General features: G+C 51.6%; 1 protein-coding gene across 2 annotated transcripts; it reads left to right on the plus strand.

The window, feature by feature from the left end:
- Nucleotides 1-279: 279 nt before the first annotated feature.
- On the plus strand, nucleotides 280-18,065 carry CTNS (cystinosin, lysosomal cystine transporter). 2 transcript variants are annotated; one of them, XM_021704061.1, is made up of 12 exons: nucleotides 280-356; nucleotides 2,881-2,960; nucleotides 6,545-6,623; nucleotides 7,953-8,037; nucleotides 11,750-11,853; nucleotides 11,976-12,107; nucleotides 12,888-12,987; nucleotides 13,080-13,199; nucleotides 14,246-14,416; nucleotides 16,189-16,306; nucleotides 16,604-16,718; nucleotides 17,043-18,065. In XM_021704061.1, exons 2-12 carry the CDS (start codon nucleotides 2,900-2,902, stop codon nucleotides 17,122-17,124), a joined length of 1,167 nt encoding a protein of 388 aa, XP_021559736.1. In that variant the 5' UTR covers nucleotides 280-356; nucleotides 2,881-2,899; the 3' UTR covers nucleotides 17,125-18,065. The 2 variants fall into 2 exon arrangements, with proteins under 2 accessions (XP_021559736.1, XP_021559737.1); XM_021704062.1 differs by having other exon boundaries at nucleotides 321-430.
- The last annotated feature ends 286 nt before the right edge of the window (nucleotides 18,066-18,351 follow it).

Here is an 18,351-nt window from a genome sequence, read left to right on the forward strand (position 1 = left end):
CGTTCTAAGACGGCGGAGCGCTCCCGCGGCCAGCTCACCGTGGTATCGCGGAGTTCGGCGACAGGCACTGGGGGCTCCGGGAGGCTCTGTGTCCCTAAAAGTGGTTTAAGCTTCCCACACACCCGAGCCCCTATCCCTGCCAAGGCGCCTGGGCCCCTCTGCTCCGCCGCAGCCCTGCCGGACTACAGTTCCCAGCGTGCATCGCACCGAGCTCCGCTAGCCGAGAATCCGGTGGCTGGAGTCCGGTGACTTCTGGCCCGCCCTCATCCAAAGCCTGGCTGCCGGGGGAAACCGGTACAGTCCAAAACGGATCCAGCGTCCGTTGTGTTCGCTCCCCGGAGCCTAGAGGATCTCAGGTGAGCGTCGGCGCGGCCCCAACAGCCTCCCCCCATTTACCCGGCGGACCCCGAGAGGGCTAAAGACTGGCAGTGTAAGTCGGTTGAGGATCTTGCCGCGCGTCAAGTCCCCCCTCCAGCCGCGCCAGGGTTCCATCACCTACCAGCGGTCCCGGCCTCGAGACAGCCAGCCTACGGGTTGGAAGGCCCGCGTGCCGGTGAGCGGAGGCAGGGGACCCTGGGCTGCCGAGGTGGTGTGGGTGGCTCTACTCCAGTGCAAGTCCGAGCCCCCTCCCCGCCTCCTGGTTAGTTGCCGCCTGAATCTGGGTCGCGGAGTTGGCAGATTACTTTGGAGAGAGGAGGTGCTGAAAAGCCCATTCCACGAACTCCCGTTGGTATGCTCAGCGCGGGTCTGGGTTCTGGGGGACTGAGCAGAATGAGACCCCGCCCTGCGTTCCGGGACTTTCAGGCTGGGGGAAGGGAGGACAACTGACTGGCTACCCTTTTAAACAGAACTGAGAAATAACCACCTATGCTTTATGAGAGCTTGCTAGGTGCCGAGGCAACGGTAGTAATCGTTTTACGACGTTGTTTCTCAACCTTTTTTTTTCTAATGAACTCTTCCCCACCACCATGAAATTTTAATACCACTGATTAAGTCTGTTTGTGTACTGTAGCCCTTTGGAGGGCCACAAGCCATGTTATGCATTTCAGCTCATTTAAGTCCTATGATGTAGTCCCACTGTCTTGTTTTCATATTAGGAAATTGAAGCTTGAGGAGGTTAAGTAGCACCCCAAAGTCACACAATAAATGGGGAGCCCAGGTTCAAACCTGTGCAGTCTGTCTGCAGGGCACACATTTTTGACACTTTCTGTGTCCTACAAGGGAAGGAGACTCAAGGTGTTCCAGGTTGTAAAACAATTGACAGGATTAAGTCAGATACTTGACAGGAGCTGGAGACCCCTGACACCAGGTTGCTCCAGGGGTGCATGGTTTGGGAGTGGGAGACCTCTTGAAATGGTATCTGAGTGACACCTGGAAGATAGAACTTAACACAGGAAGAGGGGCATGCCCGAAAGAGCCCATTGTCGTGAAATTCTATACTTCTACCTTGTAGTATTCACAAGACATAGTTTTAGTGTATAGCTATCACTCTGACGTTTTTCTGACATTTTAATCGACTTACTTCTCAATGTCTATCTGTCCTGGTGTCTTTCCTGCAAGGTATGTATCTCAGACTCTGGGTTGGGCGGGGCGGGACTTTTGCTGACCAAACATTTGAGTTTTTTAGTCCACATTCCGCTCCTGCAGGATGAGAGGAGCTGGTTAGGCTTGATTCATATCTGATTTCCAGGGGCGGGGAACGCAGACTCTACCCTGAGGGACATTCTGAATCCTGAACCTAAGGACACAGGCAGGTGTGAGGAGCAGAGAGTGGCAAGAGTGAACGGGAGACCCGTGCTCACTCCACAGACACAGCAGAGCAATTCCCTGCAGGTCAGGGTACAGAAAGTGGGTGGTAGGGAGCACGGGGATACAGCACCAAAGGCAAGGAATCCAGAGGAGGCCAGAGACAGAGCAGGTCAGTGCCAGCAGGTGGGAAAGCTCCTGAAGTAAGACCTAACAGATCAAAGGGAGCTGCCCAGGCAGAGAGGCCCCCGGAGGAGACAGGGACAGGCAGAGATCAGGCAGGCTGGAGCAGTCAGGAAGATGTCTTTGAAGGGAGGGGTGTATTAGGAGGTCCCTTGAGGCCTTTTGGGAAAACTGAAATCAGAGAGGTGTTTCCACACAGACCTTAGCTCTCCCCACGGGACTCCCCGGAGGCTGTCAGGTGGGAGGGCCTAGGCTCTGCATGCCAAGGCAGTATGTGCAGACCAAGTTAGAGCTATCCATGCTGACCTGCCCCATCTTGACACGTGGTTCACCTGCTGTGCTTTGGGGTTATAGGTGTTATGTAGTGCATCTCCCTCACTTAACCAATGAGTTTCCCCTGGGCTAATCTGGGGTGCCTCCCTCACTGGGTCCCCATTATGAGTGATCCCTGCCAGTCCTGGAGAGTGACACTTGTCAAATGAAAAAGTCTTAACCCGGTGTCAGTTGGTGGCATTAGCCCCTTAAGCTTTTGACCCAGGACAAGGAATAAAATTAATTTCCTTAAGGTTCGTAGGTTCACAAAGTCAAATATCTGACCACAATTTGGATAACTTTTTGAAAAAAAGGACCCCCAGCCGATAAAACTGCATTCTTTCTTTTTGTTAACGAGGTTACAAGAAGCAGTTGAAGAGGGAAAAATTTGGTGTTTGTCTTCTTCCTCACAGTGGAGCCTTACACAACACACTTAGCCTTTCTGAGCCCATGGCTCCACATATCAAAGAAAGCTATGTTCCACACACCCCACGCCCCAGTCACCTGGTGATGCAAAGCATGTGAGGTCACTGGTGTGAGGTGAAAGCCCTTTAGGAACTGTCTGTGCCGTGGTCCATTTGTTGCTGAGCTGCTCCAACTTTAACCTGAACTTCTCTTGCTGTTTGTTTTTCTTCCTAGTTCTTTGAAATTGAGGAACATGATAAGGAGTTGGCTGATTATTTTTATCCTTCTTCCCCTGAAGCTCATAGAGAAATGTGGTGAGTTTAGAAATGGGTCATCAACTTTGTAAAGAGGGAGATGGTGCAATAGAGTAAGTAGCTAGACCTGTTCGTAGCCAAGGGTTCAGGATTGTCCAGATACCTTGGGGTTTGGGCATCCTTGTGAGGTTTGTAAGAGCAACAGGGCCGTTAGAGGTCTGCATCATTCTATCACTTCTCCCGCTGCCTAAAACATTGCTGAAATTCCTTCCATGAAGAGGACGGAAAGTGTTTAGCACTCCTAGGATGGCAGGCTGGTTATTTTGATCATCAGCTTGGCTGTTGTCAAAAATCAAATATATCTTGGGGCGCCTGGGTGGCTATCGGTTAAGCGTCTGCCTTCGGCTCAGGTCATGATCCCAGGGTCCTGGGATCGAGCCCCGTGTCGGGCTCCCTGCTCAGTGGGGAGCCTGCTTCTCCCTCTCCCTCTCCGCTCCCCTGGTTTGTGTTCTCTCTCTCTGTCGAACGAATGAATAAAATCTTTTTTAAAAAATCAAATATAGGGGCGCCTGGGTGGCTCAGTTGGTTAAGCGACTGCCTTCGGCTCAGGTCATGATCCTGGAGTCCCGGGATCGAGTCCCGCATCGGGCTCCCTGCTCGGCAGGGAGTCTGCTTCTCCCTCTGACCCTCCCCCCTCTCATGTGCTCTCTCTCTCATTCTCTCTCTCAAATAAATAAATAAAATCTTTAAAAAAAAAAAAAAATCAAATATATCGTAAAATCCCTGACTAAGGATTTCAAATGACCCTTATACAAACAATACAAATCCTGCAGAAGCTTTCTGAGAGCTGTACACAGTGGCTGTACCATTACAGTTATGTGGCCTCTTGAAGGCCCTTCTAGGTTTGTTAAACAATCAGTCATGTTACTTTGCAGTCACACCTTGTGGAGAAACAATTTCCAGGAACAGAAAGGTGGTACCCTGAAGCCTGGTGTTTCTCCATACGAGTTCCAGAGCCCCATTCCAGACCTGCTCTGCACTGTCAGGCTTTAGATAAAGGCAGGAAAGAAGAGCACATCTGGCCACCACCACCGCAGTTACACGGAGGGGAAACTTCGACCCAAAAAGTCTTCCCCAAAGTCACAGAGTCCCCAAAGGTGACACCTGCATAGGATCCCTGCTCCATTTTACTCTTTGCTTCCTTTCCTGAATGTCATTGAAAAAGAGTAATGGAAACACCATGAAATCAAGTGACTAGAATTGGGGTTCTGAGCTCATTCTGCTTGTCTTCTTCTTCTTTGCTTTGGGGATTGGTCATCAAGGACTATGGATGAGATGATCGGTCTCTGACTTCTCTGGGTGGAATCTTGAGGCACTGCCCCCTAGTGCCAAGAAGCTGGGCCTTGGGCCAGACAGGCCTGGGTTTGAATCCTGCCTCCACCATGTCTGAGCTATGTGGGCAAGACACTTGCCCTCTTGGGATTCTGTTTCCTTATATCCGATTTGGGAAGGATAATACCCACCTCTCACTGTTACAATAATTAGAGAATGGGTGAACCATGAGGCAGAGTGGGTGGGATGGGGAGCGCAGTGGAGGGTGCCAATAAGTATTCCTTTGAAAAAAAAAAACCCTTCCTTAGGGGAAACTTTGGGTGATTCCATGAAGACTTGTTTGGTAATTCTGATGTGGTGTCCCGAGACTCTTGCCCAAGGGCAAACTTTAAAATGTGCTCTCTCTGGAAATTATACCTGCTTCATAACTGCCTTCCATCTTGGGCTTGAAAATGTCCTACAGTGTTTACATGATGAGAACAGTCACCAGCAATCATCTAGCACTCGGGCCACATGGGAAGTGTGTCACAAACACTCCCACGCTGTGTCTTCACGGCGCCATGTGAAATACGTAGTGCCGTGCTCCCCATCTTACAGGTGAGGAAATAGAGCCCCATAGAGAGGTTAAGAGCAAGGAAGGCACAAAGCCAGGGTGGACCGTGTGACTTCAGAGCCCAGTCTCTCAGCTGCTAAGAGCCAAGTGAGGGGAAAGTAAACATTCCCTGATCTGGTTCTCAGGCGCTCACAGCCTCCTCTTGTAAAGTGCAAAGAATATGGAAGAGCAAAGGCCACGCGGACCTCTCACCATGACCACAGCCCAGCAGAACCTTCGGGCCCCAGAGGTTATGGGTTGCCCCAGAGGTGTGGGGGGCTGCCTGGCATCACTTTCAGTATCTCTGTCCTGGGCACTGTCTCGTCAATGGTTTTGCTTCTCTGGTGTGGTCCTCAACTCTCCGTAGAAAGTAACATCAGAGACCTTAAGTCCTACTGCCCCCCAGCTGTGCAAGCCCAGAACAAAGCCTCAGGTTGCTATCAGACTGTGAAAAAGAAGGGGCAGAGTTGCCAAAGCTGCCTCCGGGCCCTGAGGCTACACATAAGGGAGGGGTCGTCCTACTCAGCTGTGAGAGGCTTGGCCTTTGCAGGGGCCAACATGGGGACATGCCCACTCAGTGGGACGCCAGGCAGATGTGAGGAGAGTGCTGAGACTAGAGACCTCAGACTGTGGGAGTCTCAGCTTGGAGGCTTGCAGGTGCAGGTGACAGAGCCTTTATCCACATTCATGTGTGCGGGGTTGTCATGGAGAAGGCGGCTCTCAGAGCCATGCCCAGAAGTACAAGTTCCAGGCTGGCCAAATCCTTTGCAGGAGATGAGGTTACCATTCTTGGCAGGTGTTTAGGCAGAGGAAGGGCAACTTCCAGGTAGGAGTAATGAAAAAGGGGATCAGACAGTGGAGGTTATATCAGGGAACTTTTAAGTTCCCCTCCAACCTGAACACCTAAAACTTCAGATCTTATTTATCTTCTGCCTAGAGGGAACTGGGGAGAGAGAAACCTGGGCCCTGCCTGCCGCCGCTCCCCCTACAAGGACCATCCTAATCAAGTTAAGCTCCTTTCCCCTATGGGCTCCCTTCCTGCCCAGTCTAGCTTCATGACCACTCCTTAGTCCTTGCATAACCCTGAAGGCCCTGAGGTAAGGGAGGTGAAGTGGACAGGGGCCTGGGGCTTTGAGTGCACCTGGGAGTAGGGTGGGGTGCAAGTGTGGGCTGCCCAAAGAACACAGGAAGAGGTCAGAGAGAGGCTCACTCACTCTGGTTCTATGGCCAAGTTGCTCTGGGGTATTTGGCCTCCCAAACCTGCTTCCTCCCTCACTCCCAAGGCCTATTTGTCTACCTTATTCTGCATTAACACCTTAATGCCAAGAAGAAATCCCTGATAGTGAGATTGTGGTATACACCATTTTCCCCCCACTCCCCAGCATAGTCAGTCTCAGGAAGGGGATCAGTGAATGAGTTTTATGGGTTACTACAGAGCCCAAAGGTGTTCTTTAGAAACAGGATAGCTGGGCCCTGTGTGTCTCTGAGAGTACAGGAAGGGGCTGGACCAGTTCTGCAGGGCCATTTTGGCTCCATGAACAGAGGAGACCCCTGTGCTTTCCCATCTGAAGAGGTGGCTCAAGTCCACATTTTTCAGTCCCAGATCGATGCATGAATTCCTGTGTGACAATTTTGGGGCTCCATTGTTCTCATCCCAGTTTTTCCTTGTGAGCCTGAGTTCTCTGACCTAACGATTTGTCATTGGTTTGGGTCCTTCCAGAGTCGACAGTCGACTTCACTGTTCCTCCCACTGTGAAGCTGGAAAATGGAAGCTCAGCCAACATCAGCATCACGCTTCAGTAAGTTCCCGGGCCCAGCTCTATCATCAGCCCAGTTCATTCACCCCATGGCAGGTCAAGGCTGACCCCTGGTTCTATCTGTTCATATTTCAAATGTGATACCTTTGCCTCTTTACTTTAAGACAAGCCAGAGAACCCTAGGGCCAGTGGATATTCTGTATGGTGGTATCAAGTGCCTTCTCTCCTGAGAAAATAAAATAAGCTTTAAAAAAAAAAAAAAGACAAGCCAGAGAAAGAGAGGTGATAGCAGGTGGTCTGCAGACTCAGGTCCTAGAGTCTCTCTACTCCCGGCCACTGAGTCCTTGTTTTTGGTTGGAGGAGGAGGAAGGGGGCTTCCCCCTAGAGACATGAACCTTTTCCCCAGCTGAGAGATGGCCTTGAGTGATCAGCAGTTGATGCCAGACCTCAGAGTGGTCCCTTCCAAGGCTCTAAGTATTTGATGAGAGCCCTGAAGGTCAGGGGGCAAGGAGCTGAGCTGTTCGGCAGCACTTCCGAGATCCCTTCTGAAAGCAGAAGTGATCTTATTGAGTGGATCCCATTCATGGTGACATTCCCGCTTGGCCTTTTCTGAGTGTCTTACTGGTTAACCTCTGCTGGTTCAGGTGTGAGGTGCCGACCTAGTACAGACCGCCAGAGAGCCTGCCTCTTCCCTATCCTTTACTGCTTCTCCCTACTCTTGCCTCCCAGCTGTGAGGATTCCCCAGGACCTAGAACCTTGTCCTTTTCTCTTTACGCTTCTTCCTTTTCTTCACCTCTCCTAGGAAGTCTGATCTCAAACCAAAGCTTTGATAGCAACCTGCATTCCATCTCAGCTCCTGGCACCCCTGTACATGGACACCTTATAAATCTGACAAGCCTTCCCCTCACCACATCACCCCTCTCCAGAATCCTCAGGGGGCTTTCCATGGCCTTCCAAATTCACTCCAGGTCTGTACATTCACACTTGAGGACACCACCAGCTACTCCCATCGGACATGTCTCCTGGCTTTCTGGGGACACACTGGTCCCTGCTCAGACCCAAGCCCTTTAAAGCCTTCTCTACCAGAGCAGATGGCATGGTCCTCTTGGCCTCTGGACACCTGATTTGGCAGTCACAACCTGTTCCCCACCTTCTCATGTTCTCACCTGGCCCCTGTGGGCCTCTTGTCTCCCGAAACCGATGAAAAGCTCCTAGGAGCAAGGACCCCACCTCTACCGCTCAGGGCCTAGCACATAGCACTTAATTATAATTGCTTGAGCAGTGACAGGCCCTGTGTGAAATCCAGAGGGTTGGTTGAGATCTCACAGTGTCCAACTTCTCAGCAGTAATCAGACTCTTATCCTCCACAGGCATCCATTAAATGCAACCTTGGTGATCACTTTTCAAATCACATTTCGTTCAAAAAATGTTACTATCCTTGAGCTCCCTGATGAAGTAAGTAATGAATTTTAACTGCTGGGTAATAAAATACTTTTTAAGAAAGTGCTTTTAGAATTAGGCCACCTTGTTTTTATACCGTGGGCTGCTCCTGTTCCATCATTCTAAAAATCTCTGATTTGGGCTTTGTTCATCAATTTGAGGATGGCCAGTTTATGCCATGTAGATGGAATGAGGAAGGTGGTAGTAAGAAATTTGAGGCAAAAATGGTTCTGGGAATGTAGAAGAAATTCTTAATCAGATAGCTTTCTAAACCCTGGCTGCATAGAGGGCAGTGGCGGACCAGCAGTCCTGTCCCTGCTTGAAAATCTTTTAGAAACGCAGAATCGTGGGCCCCATCCCAAACCTACTGATTCAAAACCTGCATATGAGCAAGATGCCCAGATGATTTAGGCCCCCACTGAAGTTTGCAAAGCACTCTTCCGAGATTCCATTGGTTGAATGTTATTTCCAGAAACCAGTGCCAAACGCTAACAATGACTATTCATAGTCCTTATGCATTTATCTGTTAATATACACACTGCTTCTACCTTACCAACATTTGAGCAATTACCAATTGACTAGATAAAAAAATATCAGTAGGGAAGGCAGCAATATAAAGAATAAACAAGAGTTTAAAAAAAAAATAGACAAGCTGTATGCAGGGATAACTACGCAGCATGTCACGAGGCCCTGTGTGGTTGTAGAAATGGGCTGCAGGTTGGCTATGAGGCCCCGGCGAGAAAATAGTACTGAAGCATGTGATCAGATAAAGGGTGTCAACCCAGAAGGGCCTTGCGTGGGAAGGCAGTCCTCTCTCACCCTCTGGTGAACACCACACCTCATTAGACAGAGCCATTTCTCACAACTTTCCCCCTGCCCTGGGGCATGAAGCCTGCTGCAGGGTAAGAAAAGGCATTGGTTCTTAGAGCAGACTGTGGCACCCAGCTGAGGTCTGGTTTGATCCACAGATCAAATTTAGAGTCTGAGGAAGGACGTTAATCACCTAGTTTAGGGCCAGTAAAAGTCAAACATGATCTTAAGCAAAAAAAAGGCTGATGCAGAGAAGCCTACACCGTACGCTTCCTTGGGCGTAAAGTGCAAACACAGTCAGGGCCAGTCCGTGGTGTTGGTTAGCATAGCAGTCTCCCCTTGGGGATCAGGTGTGACTGGAAAGGAGCAGAATAAGGCTTCTAGGGTGCTGGAAGTGTTCCGTTTCTTGACCTGAGTGTTTGATCTTGGTTTGTGGTTGTTACTTCATCAGGCTGTGATGTGTGTACTTTTCTGCACATTATGTGGTAATTCAATTTTATATAAATTTAATGGTGGATAACATTGTATGTCAACTATAATTTTTTAAAAATTATATGGTGGAAAGTCAAATCCAGTTATAGAAATGATCTATATGGGCGCCAACCCACTTTCCAGGGGCCAACCTATATGGCCCCTCCCCATCCAGCTCTAACCACTCCTATCTACTCCCTGTGCCTTTGGAAACCACTGGTTAGAACTTGGGGGTCAGGTAGTCTCGAAGCCTGACCCGTGAGCCTTGGAGAAGGTACTCCACCTGATACATCGCAGATTCCTCATTTGTAGACATAAGGTTAGTAATGTCTACTTGACAGGGTTGTGAGCATTAAAAGCTGTAGCAAGTATAAAATGTCTAGAATTGTATCTGGCATGTAGAAAGAAAGCACTCAGTAAAAAATAGTGATAAATTTCACTGTAGACCTAAAACTGTTTTCAAAATAAAGTTTATTGGGGCGCCTGGGTGGCTGAGTCGGCTAAGTGTCTGACTCTTGATTTCAGCTCAGGTCGTGATCTCAGGGTCGTAAGATCGAGCCCCGCATCAGGCTCCGTGCTGAGTGTGGAGCCAGCTTAAGATTTTTCTCCTTCTCCCTCTGCTCCCCACTTGTGTGCACTCTCTCTCTAAAAAAATAAATTAATTAAAAATAAAGCTTAATAATAATTTTTTAAAAAGATAGTGATAGTTATGATTTCCTTTTGCCTTGTATCAGTTGATTTCCAGTTGACCAGTTTTCTTCCTGCCTAGTTCCTGAAGGGACTGAGTGGCCACTTACAAATATACAACCAACATGGCCAAAAAAAAACCTTGTTAAAAATAAGAAAAAGTAGCCGAGAGTAGTACATGTCATGAGGATGTAGCTTGCAAGAGGTGGGCCATGAATCAGACTCTGGGCTTTGCTGCAGCTGCTTATACCATTTCACTTGTTCTGCCAAAGCCCCCTGATTTCCAGCGCTAAAACCAAAAAGACGGTCCTTCCAGGGTCCTCATAAAGAAGCCACTGAATTCTTTTTTTTTTTTTTATTCTTATGTTAATCCCCATACATTACATCATTAGTTTTAGATGAAGTGTTCCATGATTCATTGTTTGTGCATAACACCCAGTGCTCCATGCAGAATGTGCCCTCCTCAATACCCACCACCAGGCTAACCCATCCTCCCACCCCCCTCCCCTCTAGAACCCTGTTTGTTTTTCAGAGTCCATCATCTCTCATGGTTCCTCTACCCCTCCAATTTCCCCCGCTTCATTCTTCCCCTCCCGCTACCTTCTTCTTCTTCTTTTTTTTTTCTTAACATATATTGCATTATTTGTTTCAGAGGTACAGATCTGAGATTCAACAGTCTTGCACAATTCACAGCGCTTACCAGAGCACATACCCTCCCCAGTGTCTATCACCCAGTCACCCCATCCCTCCCACCCCACCCCCCACTCCAGCAACCCTCAGTTTGTTTCCTGCGATTAAGAATTCCTCATATCAGTGAGATCATATGATACATGTCTTTCTCTGTTTGACTTATTTCGCTCAACATAATACCCTCCAGTTCCATCCACATCGTTGCAAATGGCAAGATCTCATTCCTTTTGATGGCTGCATAATATTCCATTGTATATATATACCACATCTTCGTTATCCATTCATCTGTTGATGGACATCTTGAAGCCACTGAATTCTAATGGCTGCATCCTCACAATGCCTGTGGTATGGGTAGAGGTCTGGGGCCCAGAGCAATATCCAAGGAACAAAGAGGGGGAGACAGTTGGTTCAGGGAAGGTATCATTCTGCTCCCTGCCACACTTGGGAGATTTGAGAATGTCGGGGGTGGGGTGGGTGACTGGGAGATCAGATATTGCAGGCAGGCCTCCGAGTACTGTTTCTCAGAGCAGAGCTTTTGATAAGTGTTGGACAGAAAGCAGGGTAAGAATGTTCTCCCTGACAGGTGTCTGTCTTCTGTTTTGTCACTTGGCAGCCACACTGGGCATGGGGCAGACATCGTCTGTGGGTATTAAGGAGCCTTCCGTTATAACAGAAGTAGAATAGCAGTCATGGTATTTATGGACATTATGCCATTCATAGCAACCTTGTAAGGTAGACACTTCTGTTATCCCCTTGTACCGGTGAGCAAACTGAGGTCAGAGCTTGAATAACTTGCCTGAGATCGAGCTATCCCACCTTCCCTGGTAGTTGAGGCAGGGGAGGGCCTAAGGGCAGGGCTGTTGTTCTGCTCAGAACGTCTAACACACGGGTATTGGGGCGGGGGGGGGCAAGTAGTTGGTCCAGTGTTTCTCCCTCCTGTTAGTAAGCTCTTGGAAGGCAGGGACTGTGTGTGATCTGTCCCATCATTCCCTAGAGTGTAGCCTGGAGCTGGACACTCAGTGAGGTCCTAATAACTGTAGCACCAGATCGAATTCAGTTTTCTTAACAGATTGTGGTGCCTCCCGGAGTGACAGATTCCTCTTTTCAAGTGACATCTCAAGATGTTGGACAAGTTACTGTTTATCTGCACGGAAATCATTCCAACCAGACCGGGTAGGCTGACCTCAGCCCACGCGGGCCTTAAATGATAAGACGGGAGGCAGGCAGTGTTGGGTACATGGGGGGTTTCCTTCAGGCTCAGCCTCAGCTCATCTCAGTCCCCAAATTCTTTCTAGCCCGAGGATCCACTTCTTGGTCATCCACAGCAACGTCGTTAGCATCATAAACCAGGTGATTGGCTGGATTTACTTTGTGGCCTGGTCCATCTCCTTCTACCCTCAGGTGATCACCAACTGGAGGCGGAAAAGGTAACCTGCTAAGCTTTATGTGAAGTCCCTTGAGGCTAGTAAGATGAGAGGCATTCCAGAGAGGCTGTAGGCAGCATGGGTTCAGACTTTCCTCCTCTGCTGTTCTCTCTTCTTGCCCTTTCTAGAAAGTGTCCAGTGTGAAAGCTCTAAGAGCCTGTGGCAGGACTTGCAGCTCTGGGCATTTGGTCTGCGGCCCAGTTCAGTTCCTCCATGTGAAAGCAACAAAATGGGGCTTTTCAGGAAGTGGAGACTGGGCAGGGTTGGGGGATTGCACCAGATCTCCTCTGTTCTTGGTCCACCCAGCCCTGGAGGGGTTCGTGGCCGGTCTGGCTGCTGTGCCGGAGCTGGGTCCTTCAGCCTCGAAGGCTAAGGTGCCCCACCCTGACTTTAAAGACAAAGTGGGCCTGGAGTTGTGTCTGCACAGCAAGAACTCCAGCTCTCCTGTGGTCACCCCCATCAGATGGGCCTCGTGGGGGGCTACGGAGCTGGGAGCCGGCGGGGGGCGGGGGTGGAAGATGCTTCCTCTGTGGAGGAGGCTCAGGACTTCCCTCTGGGGCCAGGACTTGAAGAGGCAGGAGACGAGGGAGGGAGGGAGGAAGGAAACTGGTTCCCAAGAGGGTGGGATTGGGTGGCGTTGATTGGGGCATGCAAAGGGACCTGAGGACGGTGCTGTCCTTGGGAGAGCTGGGCCCTCCTCCCCATGCGTTGGGAGCTCTGTCCCCTCCCTTCCCCGCAGTCTCACCCTTTGCCCTTTGTCTCTTCATTGCTCCCATGCCACAGTGTCATTGGCCTGAGCTTTGATTTCGTGGCCCTGAACCTGACAGGCTTCGTGGCCTACAGCGTGTTCAACATTGGTCTCCTCTGGGTACCCTACATCAAGGTATGGCACTGCCTGCCCACTGCAGCCCGGCCCCAGCTCCTTGGTAGCCTGGCTGCACCTCACCCCCAAGCTTCTCCCAACCCCTCAACCAGGAGCAGTTTTTCCTCACATATCCCAATGGGGTGAACCCCGTGGACAGTAATGATGTCTTCTTCAGTCTGCACGCAGTCGCCCTCACCCTGGTTGTCATGGTGCAGTGCTTCCTCTATGAGGTGAGAGATGAATCTGGTGCCCACCCCACCTCGGGCTCCCTGGGCCAACACCCACCCCCACCACCTGTTGGCCATACTTCCCATGTTACAGAAGACACAGAAAGTCAGCATCTACTTACTGAGGCTGAGAGAGTAGACCCGGCCCTGTGCTGGGTACAGGGAACACCCATGAACCCAAGCTCTCAGGACCCCAGGTCTGGGATGAGGGACACAGAGAGGCAGTGATGACCCAGCAGGCTGAGAGCCGAGCGGGAGGGGAGGACACAGGCGGCTCATGGAGGCCCTGGCACAGCCAGGGAGGAGAGGGAAGGAGGGCATCAAGGAAGTGGCATGGGGTTGTGGTCCACAGTGAAAGTGATGTTGCCATGGGGATGGGGAAGCGGGCCAGGGTGGGGCAGCCCCAGCTGGAGGGCAGAGCTGTGAAGGCCAAGGAACAGTGAGAAGAACTATGAGCAAATGGGTGTGGCTGGGGCTCGGGGTCTCCTGAGGGGTCTACAGTGCCATGCTGAGGAGACCGGCCTTAGCTGGAGTGCTGGAGGGCTGTTGGGCGTCTCAGCAGAGAAAGGCACCACCATTAGGCCGGTTTTCAGGGAATCACACTGATAGGTATGTTTTCTCTCACTGGATACACTGCTTCCCTCGGGGAGCTCCTTCTGCACATGCAAGGTCAGCCAGGGACTGCTTGGCTCCTACCTTCACGAACTCTCTAGGTTTTCTTACCCTTTGCTTTGAAGCTCGGTGAAGGCCTGCTCTGGGGAAAGGGAGGGGCGAGGGATGGGTCCAGAGATGATCAGGCTCCACCTGGATCATGGAACGAGGCACAGGCCTCCAGTGTGTTGCAGGCCACATTCCCAGCTCCTGGTGGCCTCCGATAGGCACCCAGTTCTGCAATGTGGGAACGGGAAGAAATGGGCTCTGGAAAGTCTAAGAAGGACTGCAGTAGAGACCCTGCTAGTGACAACGGGGTGATTGGTACTGGGCTTTCTGTGCCCACCCCCCCCCAACCCCTACCACCTACTCCCTTTCCTTTTCTCGGTCATCCTCAGCGAGGCAACCAGCATGTGTCCTGGCCTGCCATCAGCTTCCTGGTGCTCTCCTGGGTCTTCGTGCTCATCACCATGATTTTGGCTGCAGTCGGGGTAATCCCATGGCTGCGATTTCTCTTCTGCTTCTCCTACATCAAGCTCGCAGTGACGCTGATCAAGTATTTTCCCCAGGTACTCTTCACATGGCCATTAGCGTGAGAGGGATGAGACACAGGGCCTGGGTGCTGCTCGCATGGGGCAGCTTCTAGCTGGGGTGAGGAGATGTGCCACAGCGCAGGGCCAGGCAGAAAGCTGGCCGTACGCACTGCCGCTCTTCCCTGGAGCCAGGAACCACCTGAGGGTCAGTGGAGACTTCTCTGAGCTCAGGCTCAGCTCTGAGAGTCAGGTCACTTGTCTCTCCATCCCAGTCTTTCCTACGGACATCAGTTCTGCCCCCCATTGCTACAGCCGGTGACCTGGACAAGCAGCGGCAGGATACTTGGGAAAGCAGCCCAGCACTGCAACCTCTGACCTCTGTCTCCCATCCAGAGAGGTTTTCTTCAGAGGTCCCATCCGGGGTCCACCTTAGGGACCCTCAGCGTGCTCCCTCAAGTACTGGGTCCTATTCAGATGCAGAGACTTAGAGTCTAGCACATCTTCCCCCTTAGCCCAGACGGCCCAGGAGCAGGGGAGGCACGCAGGACAGCAGCCACTGGCGGGCTCCACCCCGGAATCTAGGGCCTCCTCTGACTTGCCCCATTTCCCATGGAGGAGCCTCCTTTTCAGTTTCCCCAGTGCAGGGAACCTGGTATTTCATGGGCTCAGGAAGGAGAGCATTTGGGCCAGAGTCCAGGCCTTTCTCTTGGAGGGCTTGGAAACAGATCCAGGCTCTTATGGATGAGCAGGACTTAATTTTGTGGGCAAGAGAGGAGGGGGCATTCTAGGCTGGGGGCAGTCTGCACAGTCAGAGGAGTGCGGGAGGTACCAAGAAGCACTGTTGAAGCTAAAAAGGTAGGGTCAGGCCTTCAGGGGCTGGGGAACAAGGCTTCGGAGTGGGCAGGGGGAGGTCTTGAGGGAAGTAGGGCCCACAGTCCCTGAGTGTGGGAAGGCTTGGGCCTGGTCAACCCAGGAGGCAGGAGCTCCAATTGCAGATGTTTGGAATTGTCCCAAGACTAGAGAGGTGGCCACAAGCATGAAAGAGGGTGGGAGAGGATGAAGAAGGGGACTTGACGGGAGGCTGACTGAGGGAAGACCACTACAGAGGCCACATCCTCTTGGGTGATAAGGTTTGCTCCAATCAGAGAAGTCCAGAGGGTTCTGGCTTTGGAGGAAGGATGTGGGCAGTGGCAGCAGAAAGTGGGGGGATGTCCAAGTGGACCCACCGACTAGACCTAGGAAGCCTGAGATGGGAGTCTCCAGAGCCCAGCCAGAGCTGAGGGGGGAGTCAAGTCCAGTCTACAGATGGGGAACACTGAGGTTAGAACTTCAGTAACACTCCCAAGATAACCTCCCTCTAGTGGTGGAGCTGGGATGCCAGACCAGGAAGTTGACTCCTAGCCCATGTTCATAAGCACAACATGAAGTCCAGGCTGAGTTTCTCCTTCACTGGAAGTGAGAAGAAAAATCAGTTGCTAGAAAACCAGGATAGGGTTTCACCCCAGAACAGGGAAGGATAAAAAAGATGGAGAAGCAACATCTCCCCCTTCTTTGCAGTTGTGAGGTGCAGGGATGCGAGGAGAAGAGCTGTTGGCTGTGCACCCACATGAACCCTGGGACCCGCCCATACTGTTCCCTCTGCTGGTGGGGACTTGTCAGAGCCCAAAGGTCACTGTGTTCCTTGATGCCGAGGCCCAAGCACATGAGTGGGAGGAATGAGAGCTGCTCTTGTTTGGAGTGACGGTCACAAGGTCTAAGAGGCAGCCACCCAGCCCCCTCACTGCCATCGTTCTGTCTGTCTGACCTAGGCCTACATGAACTTTTACTACAAAAGCACCGAGGGCTGGAGCATTGGTAACGTGCTTCTGGACTTCACTGGGGGCAGCTTCAGCCTCCTCCAGATGTTCCTCCAGTCCTACAACAATGGTGAGTCAGCCAGCAGGCTGCCTGCCCATCTGGTGGGCTGCAGGCACAGGGTGGGGCCAGGCTTCCTGGGATACCTCTCCCCCCCACCCCCCCCAGCCCTTCAGCCTGGGAATCCAACCCAGTCCCAGCACCCAGGGGAGACTCACCTAGGGGCCTTTGCAGCTGGAGGATTTGTGGTTTTTCTGGGCAGATGAGGACACCTCCCCACCCCCACACAGCCCCGCTGCCCCACATGCTCCAGCTGTTTCAGGAGCTGCCAACTTAAACCCAAACTCTGTCCCCTGTGACTGTTAACAGAGCAGTGGACACTGATCTTTGGAGACCCAACCAAGTTTGGACTCGGCATCTTCTCCATCTTCTTCGATATTGTCTTCTTCATTCAGCACTTCTGCTTATACAGAAAGAAACCAGGGTATGACCAACTCAACTAGCACCCAGGGACCCAGCATAAATGTGCCCACCAGGAAGGCTGAGGCAGAGGCTGGAGCGCAGGGCTGGCTCAGTGTGCTGACAGTGTTGAAGTGCTCTCTTCCTCAGGGCCAAACGTCTTACACACAAACCAGCCTGCCTTCAGCCAGGACTCTCCCAGGCCGGGCTGGGGAGGAGCCTCCCTGAGACAGACACCAGACTCTGCTCTGAGATGGAAAACCACACCGCTGACGGCCCCTCCCAGGCCTTGCCAGCCGGGCGTCTGGCCCTCCTGCATCTTGATGCCACCATCTCTATTTTCTTTAAGGCTTCAGGCAGCACACACGGGTTCGGACAGCTGTCCCAGGCAGGATTGGGTGCTGAACTTGGAGCCGAAGGCCTGGACCTAAGCAACCAGTGTTTCTGGGAGCAGCTTGAAGGACTGACCCCACAGTTGTGAGCCAAGGGTGCTTTGCTGCCACTGCTGTGTTCCCAGAGACCCAAGCAGCCAGGTGGTGTGGCCAGTGGACTCAGAGGTGCTGGTGCTGATGCTGGTGGCAGAGGGGACAGGACTGATTGGGGGTTAGGCCTTGGGGGAGGGGGTCCCTTCTCTGAAGGCCACATGCTCTGAGCATTCATCTTCCTGACACTCATTCTACATAATTCAACACCCACAACTGTAATCACAGGTGGCCCAGGCTAGGGTCTGGTAAAGAAACTGGATTTCTGAGCCTTGAGGTGCCCAACAGATTGGTTCTGAGCTACGCTTACACCCAAACCCTCTGGATCTTTATCACACTACCCCCTTTTGGATTTTTTGGAGGGATGTTTTGGAAGTGAGTGGCTTAATTTCTTCACCTTCTGCCTACCTCTACTTTCCCAGAGTCAGGGACCCTATGTACCCCTTCAGCTGCTCCTTATCTTGTGTCTGAGTATAGGACACGTGTGCGCATGCACACACACACACCATTCTGTGCCTTAGAGGCCATAAGACCTGCCAAATGGTGAGAGTAGCTCCCCTGTAGGGGAGGGCTGGCCCCCTTCCTTCACTTACCCCAGACACCTTCCTGAGACTCACCAATTTTTTGGCTATTCAGGAGCCTCACCTAAGGACTTGAGACGACTTCACATAGTCCTCATGGGCCCAACCCTTATTCCAAACCTCTTTCCCTCTTTTCCCAGGCAGCTATCCTTCCTGTGGCAGGAAGGGAGGGTCCCAGGATGTGCCTTGTCAGCTCACTCTCAGACTTTTTACTACGAGACTAATGAGGTGCTTATATCCTTAATTAAAACCTGATTTGTTTCCTTTCTGCACACGGAGCATTTTGCCAGATGTGGGAGGACAGGTGTGTTGGCTTCAGAACGAATCCTTAGGGTTTAGGGAGACAGCCCTACTCACTTCACGTAAGGAAACGCATGGGTTGCAAAGTATGCTGATGGCAAGGTAGCTGCGTACTGACCTGGCAGTTCGTCAGGGGAAGCCTCTGGGGTAGTGCAAGATGCCTGCCTGCTCAGGGCCACGTGGGTCCCACAGGTGCCGTGTCTCTGCAGGGCATGGTGCTCAAGCTGGGGTCGTGAGCATGGGCTGGATGGGTTAAGGGCACTCTCACTGAGGGGGAAGGAGGGTGTCTTATTTT

Source organism: Neomonachus schauinslandi, chromosome 15, assembly GCF_002201575.2.
Source record: "Neomonachus schauinslandi chromosome 15, ASM220157v2, whole genome shotgun sequence".
Classification (NCBI taxonomy): Eukaryota; Metazoa; Chordata; class Mammalia; order Carnivora; family Phocidae; genus Neomonachus; species Neomonachus schauinslandi.

Coding starts and splice junctions, on each gene's coding strand:
- CTNS (XM_021704061.1), top strand. CDS start 2,900: ATGATAAGGAGTTGGCTGATTATTTTTATCCTTCTTCCCCTGAAGCTC. Junction 8,038..11,749: donor TCCTTGAGCTCCCTGATGAA/GTAAGTAATGAA, acceptor TTTTCTTAACAG/ATTGTGGTGCCTCCCGGAGT. Junction 13,200..14,245: donor TGCAGTGCTTCCTCTATGAG/GTGAGAGATGAA, acceptor GGTCATCCTCAG/CGAGGCAACCAGCATGTGTC.